Genomic DNA, 9819 nt, shown 5'->3' with positions numbered 1-9819 from the left:
TCCTGTCAGTAAGCCAGAGGCTGAAGTGCACTCCAGCATGACACTGTATTACAAGGATTTACAGGGATGCTATTTGGAACAACAAGGAGAAAAGAGAATTTCCCCCAAAGGGTATCTATTGAGTTTATTTGTAAGTTTATTTTTCACGTCTAGTCAGTGGATACCTTAGTGTTTTTCATTATCAAAGACTGTTTAATATACTGTGGAAGTGCACACTTTTGCCACTTATCACTGTATGTGAAGCTCACATCCAGTATAAATGTTTTGACTTGACAAATGTTTCTAATTCTCTTATTTTGAGTTAAATCCCATTAAGTGATGGAACCATTGCCTGTATATTTCTTCAAATGTTTTAATTGTTTGTCTATGTCATAATGAGACAATAAAAAGATATGGGAGCTGTAATGCACTTGCATGTAGTGCACTACAAACTAAAAGTTTGTAGTGCACTACAGCGCCATCTGGTGGAAACACTAGTATTGGACAATGTTATATATTTTTTAAATTAGTATTTAATCTGCCCTCTACCTCCTCCTTTTTCACCACATAATTTTGACGTACATTGCTTTGTTCTTTTTGCATGCTTTCACTGCTCAATTTTCCGCTCCTTTGCCACCCACTGGGGCGTCAGGAGAGAGAGGCTGAGGTTGGATCATGTGTGGGATGCCCCCCCTGGTGACACCCAGGTGTTGTTTTCCCCTTTGCTTTACCTTGTCTGTGTAGAGCAGCATCCTCTTAGCTTCCCTGGTGCTATACATAAAATGACAGTGCTCCAGGAGAAACCCCATATCAACCCAAATGCCAGCATTTATATGGATCGTGTTGATTAAATTGCCTGGTTCTGGCTGTAAAGACAATCATTTTGTTTTTTAACACCTCCCTCCTTCGGCACTGCCTTATTACTGCTGATTCACCATCAGCACCCCCTCCTTTTAAGTCCTGCTGTTGCCTTGTTTCTTCTGAGTCATCCCTCTCTTTTGTAGTGAAGCTTTTACATCTTTCCCCCTACGCCACCCTTTTGTTACTCCACTAATCTACCTTTTATCATATATCTTCATTCACAATCTTCTTAAAAAGCCCCCGGGGTGCCCTGCACCAAACCCATATCTTACTCTGTTCGCTTCCACACATAGACTGTCTGACTCTGCTTATTGCCTTTAGAATGACTTAGATACAGTAGACTGCAGCGTGTGCCCTAATGGTGAGCCCCAAAGCGCAAATCATGAATCACAGCTACTGTTTAACACTAAGGAGACCTGTGCTAAATTGTGTGTGTGTGTGTGTGTGTGTGTGTGTGTGTGTGTGTGTGTGTGTGTGTGTGTGTGTGTGTGTGTGTGTGTGTGTGTGTGTGTGTGTGTGTGTGTGTGTGTGTGTGTGTGTGTGATTGTGATTGTGTGCGTAGGATCAGGACACCTGTCTACCCCCCAATGGAGACTACAGCGGCAGCAGCGTAGTCCTGGTTAACCCTTTCTGCCAGGAGACCCTCTTCATCAACAGAGACAAAGCTTCTGCCATCTAGGGGACAGAACAAAAGGAGGGACCCAAGTCGGATTCTCTCCTCTCCTACTCCCCCTGCTGTTGTTGTCTATATTTTATATATGTGGTAAATATTCAGAGACTTTATACTGTATATGACAAACACAGAAAGAGCAACCCTGAAAGAGGAGCGACGTAAAACAGACGCTATTTACCATGAGAATGCATATTTTTCTGATGTACATTTTCTACAAAAGGCTTAATTGTGATAAAAAAAAAGAAAAGAAAAAGGTTTTTATTGTCTTTATAAAATACAGAGTATATGTGGTTTTGTGTCCTTAATAGTGGCTTGATGGTGAGAGTGCACTGTGGATGTGGCCACATGAAATCTGCTTTAGAGAGAGAGAAACGTGCTACTACAAACATCAAAGCTGTTCTTTGTAATTTAATTTTTTTCTTTCAAACACAATCCCAAAATACTTATAGCCTGTTTAACTTGAATATAGCACCTACGTACTTGGCAGAGGGGGAAACTTACAGGGGGAGATTTAATGTACAAAATACTGTTTGTGAGGTCAGGGCCCATATTTATCAAACTAAGAAATACACGGCCAATCAGAGACTAGGATTTACTCAATTGTACATCTGCCCCATTATTCATTCTTATAGTTTTAATCCTTACGAGTCATTTCTCTTGTGGAAATTAAAATGTGAAATTCACAACAATAAAAGTATATTATACATGATCAATAATAGTAATTAATTCTTTTTATAGTGCACTTTTGTAGATACCCTGAACAATGTTTTTCTTGATGAATTATGTGAGTAAAACAAAACCAAGAGGACTTAAACGCAATACAACAGCAGAAAGGATTGGGCTATCAAACAGCTATAACAGACCCTTTTAGATTAAATAACAATACAAAAAGGCACTTGTAGTGATGAAACTGCAGGTAATGTAGCTCCCCTTGGCTTTAGGGGCTTTTTAGGGAGTTTCAGCTCATTGTTCAGCTGTACGGCCCACAACTACTGGTCTGCTTCACTCTCACGGCTCTCATGGCGCCGTTTTTAGCTGCCCAAGTGGCCAATAAAATCAGTTATCGGCGGTTTAAAGCTGTTTTATAAAAAGGTTACATATATATGTTGATTTTGTTTTTTAATAATAGGAAATAGGATGGAATTGAAATAAAAAGTCAACTGGAGCATGAAAGAAATGTTGCTGCTGGTAGACAAGGTACATTAGATAAATCATACAACAAGGAGCATTTAGATAGTGCCACCTTGACAAGTGCCAATACCTTCACTTAAGTCCAAAATTTGATAACGATTGATAAATATGGGCCCAGATCTTAAGGACTAATTTGAGCAGAATATTTGGGGGTCTACATCCAGAAATGTTGACTGACTTAAAATGGCTTTCCCCTTCATGTGTCACCAGCTTCTCTTAAGAAGGACCACATAGATGTCTTAATTTCTTATGTTGGCCCTTTATATATCAGTATGTGTGGGTGGGTATGTATGTTAGCATACTGTGTGAGCATGCAGTAAAGTATGGACGGATGAGTTCAAATGTTGTCCCCCCTTTAACCAAATATCACTGTTACTTTAAGTCAAATAAGACTTTCTATCACTTTCAGCTCCGTTTTATCAGTTTCTCTGTGTATGTCTGTTTGTGTCTGTGCCTCTGTATGTCTGTATGTCTGTCTGTCTGTCTATTGTCTGTATCGTTGAGCAGTTACTGGTCACAGCCCAGTTTGAGAAAAGAGTTTCTCAGCGCTGTAGGAAACAATTAGAACAACCTTGCTACTGTAAATGTGTCCCTCCATAATGACTGTGTTTGTCCATCAATGCAAACTGTGTAAATGTTGAATGGTTGTGTATTAGTCGCTGGACCACATACTATGTGTTAGAAGCTGTCAAAAATCATGACTTAGAATAAAAACACTGAGATCAATAATGTATGCTGAATATTTACTGTGAGCACATACAGAGGCATTCTAATAAAGAAAAAAATAGCGCGTTTGAATTTTATTTGTTTTATTATTGACACTGTGGTCCTTCTATCATCTGTTTTACTTTGCACCGCTGCAGTTTTATTCAATAATCAATGCTGTCTGCCTCTATCGTCGCTAAAGATTCCCTGCATTGTGAGATGTTTGTCCTGAAATCACTGATTCCAGAGGTGATGTCGAGTGACACGGTTAAACATATTGATATTCCCTGCATTGGACGCTCACAGCCGGGCTTCTTGTTTTGCACGCTCAAAAAGTGGATAATTTACAAAATGTTCAGTGGCACGGTGGAGCAGTGTTCAACATTATGTATTTTTTGTACTGTAGTATACACTGTACTTTTTACTGCTGAGCAATAAAACAAAGAAAAAACACTGACTACTCCGTTTGACTGATGTATCCTCTTGAAAACTAAGTTTAATCCAAAGACATTTTCTCATGTCCTCATGGCGGATGGCTTTTGTGCAAGTTAGAGCCACTGTCTCACTTTCCCCCACCATGAGGCACAAGTTAGGTGTAGTCTTAAACATATTTTAATGTAATATTACATGACATATCCTTTATGTTAATGTCAGGCACATTGTAGAAAAGCCATCATGCCAAGGAAATACACCAGGAAGACGACCTGGGGCAACCACACGGAAAGAGCACCTTCTCATCTTTCCCTGTAACCTTCAGGGCTGGAATGTAGAGTAGGCCTAGTTGTAGAGTATGCCAGGCTGATGTTATAATTCAGTTGGGTCTTCTCCTGTGTTCTGAGTCCCAGGCTGTTCTCGCTGGTTCTGATTTTCCTATGCTTTGACCCCCAGACACAAGCTGGCTCTTATAAGGGTCCTGTGTTCTGACCCCCAGACTGTGTTCTAATCTAACTGGTTCTATCTTTCATTTGAATCTCATTAAAACCTTTTGAATTATAATATGTTGTATTTGATTTTGTTCAGAGTTACTTTCAAGTGTTTAGAAAATTTGCTTTGCTTAATTGACCAAACCCCATCATTCTTTTACTAGTCCGACATTAGTTCTGGAATGTGTGGCTAGCTTTCAGGATTCTATCTGTAACAATATGTGTTGTTATGGTATTTTCAGAGTGGAAAAAGTAAGTGGATCAGTTTACCCCACAGCTGGGGTAAAGTGAGCCACTTGACAACTTTTTTTAAAACAATCATATTTTCACTGGACTTTGTCTTGAAAAAATTCAGCTAATGCCCATTTCTAGGAAACATCCTGAATTAATGGGAAATGTGTACATTTGAGTGATAAATCATTTTAGCTCGCTTAGAGGGGAGCAAATGTAAAAAGTGGCTCAGATTACCCCGTTCTCCCCTATATATATATATATATATATATATATATATATATATATATATATATATATATATATATATATATATATATATATATGTATATATATATATATATATATATATATCTGTTTAACTATCTTTAACTCTTATTTTACCGTAATTTATATTGATTAAACTGACTTTTTGCAACAAATAGCTTCTGTAGATAACAACTATTATAGCATAGGGCAACATGAAGAATGGTGCTTTATTTAAAAAAGAAACAGTTATATTTTAAAGGATTAAATGTAAAGGTTTATGAGAAAACATCCTTTAAAAATTAAATGAAATATAGCTGCTTTTATATGAAAAAAGATCATGAGTCTGAATGATCCAATTTCCATTTTGTTTTGTGGACTGTTCTGTACACATTGTGTATACTAAATTCCATTTAAACCTGCAGTGTGTAGAATTTTGGGATTTATTTCCTAGCAGATTTTGTAGAAAGTAATTATAATATCCATAAGTACATTTAATTTAGTGCATAATAGCCAATTTTTTTTTTTTATTATTTATTTTTCCCTTAGAAAGGTTTCATATATGTCCATATTTCTGCATATCTTGGACCAAGGCCTAGTGCCGCCATCTTGAAAGTGTCATAGTTGGAATGTCATCAGGTGCATTGTTTAAAATTTAGAATTGTTCTTGTCCTTGAAGGCCACTGTAGCTTCTGTTATTATTCAAAAGGGGTGGGGTTACCCAGGGAGTGTTGCATTCTAGAACTTTCTAGAACTTTCTTGATGATGTCATATTACACACTGCACCTTTAAAGGGACACTGTGTAACATTTTAAGTAATTTATTAGCTAAAATCAATATCCTCATTCATAAATATGTCCTCATTGGTGTAAAATCACCTCTGCCAATAATCTGAATTATCCTCCTGAGCGGAGAATTACAAATATTAATATTACATTTTGTACATTGAGCAGGTAAGTCTTATGGAGGAATCCATGTTTTTGGAATGTCATTGTTTATAATTTAGAATTGTTCTTGTCCTTGAAGGCCACTGTAGCTTCTGTTATTATTCAAAAGGGTTGGGGTTACCCAGGGAGCGTTGCATTCTAGAACTTTCTAGAACTTTCTAGATGATTTCATATTACACAGTGACCCTTTAAGAGTATTATTTACCATGCACAGTGTTCTATTTCATATAGTGTCCTATTGCATGTATAGTATTCTGTTCCACATACTGTATAGTAGCCTAGTATTTTTTTTTCAAAAATATATTTTTTATGATGAATGTGCTGACAAGATCTTCATCAAATTCATTCCAGAAATGATCTGAGGTTGTCTGGAGGCTAAATACATAATAGGTGACAATACATAAGAGACAAAATACTATACATTCTATGTATAAAATTATTTTACATTTACAGTGTTCTATACCATATACAGTATTGCATTTCATTTACATTCATTACATTAGATGGGCTGCTAGCTACTGTTCATAATTATCTACATTTGATATTTTATTGGTACTATGTCTTTCCATAATTGATGAGTTTTTTGTAAGGTTTCAGATTTCTTTCTTCATCTTTTTTCTCAACTCAATAATCGAATTGCAAACGATTACTCCTGCAATGAAATTCACACGATAAATACAGTAAACGATCTTTTATTTTGAAAGTTTAATACTGCTTCCGGTTCAGGACATGTGTTTGTCCGGGTTACGGTGGAGATTTGTCAAATAGCCTGAACAGTGCACGGCATGGTTGACAGGGTAGCTAACAAGTCAGTCAAGGGATCCATGGTGGACATTTTTTTTTTATCAGCCTGGAACAGAAGTTAAACCGTCAAAAAAAAAAAACGACTCCATCTTTTCTGACCGTTTGAGCCGCTATTCTCTATCTATCTCTTTTTACATTTGTCATTCCTCGGTTAGCTCACTAGTTTAAACGTTACTGCTCCTTTTGAAAATGGCGGACCTACCACCGGAGAAAAGCCTGGACGATTTCTTTGCCAAGCGGGATAAAAAGAAGAAGAAAGAGAAAGGAAAGGGCAAGGAGACGCCTGTCACCGCCGTCTCCACCGGGCCCGTGTCGGTCGCCGTGAAGAAGACCAAGAGGGAGAAAGAAAAATCGTCGAAAAACGAGAATGAAGACGCACAGATTGCAAAGGTAACGGATGCCACTCAGTCTCCGGTAACTTTTTTTCTATACACCGGTGTCGTGTCAAATGTGGTACCCTTCTCTCCCTTCCCCCACCCATCACAATGTACTCCGACCCAAAATTTAACCACATTGCGTTGCTGGCACCTATCTTACATTACACTAAGTAATAAGAGAAAGGGAAAAATATATTATTTTGACATGATGGGAGAAAAACGCCGGTTGCTATCTAACATAGCATATGGTTTCCCCTCCCTTTGGCACATTTAGACGGCATATAAAACGTAGCACGACGCGCCTTTTGTGCATTTTTGATTATATTTATACGAACCGTAGCTTCGTTTATATATATATATATAAATTAAACGTATTTGGTCCAGTTGTGTCTGCATGGGGAAGCTGTCATTCCCCGCACTAAATTGTGGCTGTCCAACTAGGCCGAGCCGCCATTTGTCACAAGTTGCTACGAGGTTCAGGTTGACTGGCCCTTTTATTCTGTGCGTGTGTGTGTAAGCTTCAATATGACGCGAAGGCTATGACTGTGCCAAAGATAAATTAATGCATTTATTTATAATGTTAAACAACACGTCACAGACACTGACTGGATGGTAACGTTGACCCCAGCTATTATGTATGGCCTATGTGAGAAACCATTTAGCATGGGAATGGGAACACATAGTCCAGCTGTTTTTCAAAGAAAGGCCTCACTAAATGAAGAACAGTTACCTCTTGGCAACGTTATAAAGTTGTATGAAATTATTAATTATTATGTTTCTTTGTTTTCCTTAGCAGTTGGACGAAGAGTGGAAAGATTTTGAGCAGAAAGAAGTGGACTACAGTGGTCTTAGGCTCCAAGCTTTACAGATAAGGTGAGTAAAATATGCTTTCAGACAGTCTGGCGCTATAATTGAATTCATTTGTCCTTGGCTCCTCATCTTTAAACCCAAAAATATTATTTTAGTCATAGATGAACTATGCCACAGCCATCATTTCTGATTACTTTTTATGCATTAAATGTGCCCAAACTGTTTCATTTTTACCATTCTTATGATAGTTTCGGTCATAGATTTTAATGCAAAAGACAACTTAAATGTGCTCTTAAATAAATCAACTTGCAGTGATGAGAAAGAGGAGGAGGAGGGGTATGAGAAGGAGGAGTTTGATGAGGATGGAGAGATCATTCTGGTCAGCGGAGACAAATTCTCTGGTCCCTGGAACAAGTCTGGTGCCGCTCCAGCTCCTGCTGCTGCACCCGTGGGTTAGTAAACCAACTTCTGAGTCTTGAATATACATAAATAAGTTAGTAGTTACTATTAAATTTTTAAGTGTTTTACAAGCCAGACACATTTTTAAAACATTGCTCTATTATAAAACAATAATGTACACAACCTGAAGCAGTTGTACCTGATTTTTTTATTTTATTTTTTTTCTCCTACCCGATGTCATTTCTAACAGCAGAGGAAGAAGAGGTGCCCGAATCAAAGCCCTCTGGTGTATATCGCCCTCCGGGGGCTCGGCTGACCACCACCAAACGGGCCCACAACCAGGGCCCTCCTGAGATCCACAGTGACACACAGTTCCCCTCTCTACTGGCAACCTCCAAGCATGTGGACACGCAGGTAAGTAGAGCTCGCTGAGAAAAGTTTGTTTAACGTGTTACATTTGGCAGGTCCGTGTCTTGACTGAAGCGATGGCGTGTCTTTTGTTTCAGGGATAGAGAAATGGAGAAAACCTTTGAGGTGGTGAAACACAGGAACCGTGGTAGAGAAGAGACCGGTGGTGGTGGCGCTAATAATCTGCAGCAGTTGCAGCTGGACAACCAGTACGCCATCCTGGGGGATAAGTAGAGCCGCGCCCCAACGTCCCCTCGCCCCTTCAGAACGGTCCAGCCCAGCCCCCTATTGAAGGAAGCTGAACTCCAGCTGTGTTGACTGCAGTCCTGACAAGAGCGCAACGCTGCTGCTGCCATCATCATCATCACACTGGTTATTCGCTCACACACACACACACACACACACACAAACACACACACATGCATACAAGGCCTCATATATATATATATATATATACACGTCTACATGCTCATGAACAACAACACCATTGCAGCACATACAGTGACACTCCCTTTGAATAAATCCATAACACACTTTACATACATTTGTTCGACAAAACCGAAGGACTGCATCTGGAGGGGCTGCTGAAAGAGGGAATCATTGAAAAAGGAATTGGCAAAAAATACACCCAAACGTACAACACTGCAGCAGCAACAAAAAGACAACGTAGTCATCCTTTGTGGATTGTACTCAGAGCAGCAGTTGTGTGGCGCAACTTTTCTCTGGACTTCAACTTGCTTCTATAAAGCCACAGAGGATTGAAGATAACTTTAGGCAAAATGATTTTACAAACTTCTGTGAAAATATCTATTTTTTTGCAAGATCGTTATAACCCAATCGCACATGGTATTCTGGGGTGTTTTTGTTGAGTTGCGGTTGGGGCTTCGGGCGCGGGGATGCCACCGAAGCGGCATAGCTGGTGGTGACAAAATGGACTGAGCTTTTTCTTTTTCGCTGTGGTGGTGAATGGGGCAAATACCAACCCCCTCCCCACATAGAAGCATCAGGCTCCTTAATTTAGAAACTTGAAGCTTCGTTTTTTTTTCTCCTTCATGATGATGGCACTCTGCAAAGATCTATGGACAAAATGTGAAGGGTTGTGGTCCTCATTTAGAATTTCTATATAAAGTGGCCTTACTGATAGAGAGAAACTGCTTTGTCATCTGAAGAAAACTTTGCTTGTTGTCCCCCCGGGCTGCTGCCTGCCTCTGGATCTCACCACTTTGTGACAAACAAAAAAAATTACAAAAAATCAATTTTGTTCA

The 9819-nt window shown here is 38.9% G+C and overlaps 2 protein-coding genes across 2 annotated transcripts in view; both read left to right on the top strand.

Moving 5' to 3' along the window:
* The window catches only part of tmem108 (transmembrane protein 108), a gene marked incomplete at both ends in the record, with an annotated part of 17950 nt that extends 16431 nt beyond the window's left edge, over window positions 1–1519 (top strand). The window contains one exon of the mRNA XM_080050076.1: window positions 1403–1519. Within this exon, the coding sequence (XP_079906202.1) occupies window positions 1403–1519 (117 nt within the window). The remainder of the gene's footprint in view (window positions 1–1402) is intronic.
* Window positions 1520–6516: 4997 nt separating this feature from the next.
* Window positions 6517–9627, top strand: cdv3 (carnitine deficiency-associated gene expressed in ventricle 3). The gene is given in 6 exon segments (XM_080049769.1): window positions 6517–6950; window positions 7734–7810; window positions 8060–8199; window positions 8397–8550; window positions 8552–8560; window positions 8653–9627. Coding segments are annotated over 6 exon segments (717 nt in total). The 5' UTR covers window positions 6517–6749; the 3' UTR covers window positions 8789–9627.
* Window positions 9628–9819: the final 192 nt, after the last annotated feature.

Source organism: Ammodytes marinus (genome assembly GCF_949987685.1).
Source record: "Ammodytes marinus genome assembly, chromosome: 21".
Classification (NCBI taxonomy): domain Eukaryota; kingdom Metazoa; phylum Chordata; class Actinopteri; order Uranoscopiformes; family Ammodytidae; genus Ammodytes; species Ammodytes marinus.
The sequence above is the reverse complement of the archived record's forward strand: the minus strand, read 5'-3'. Positions and strand labels throughout refer to the sequence as shown.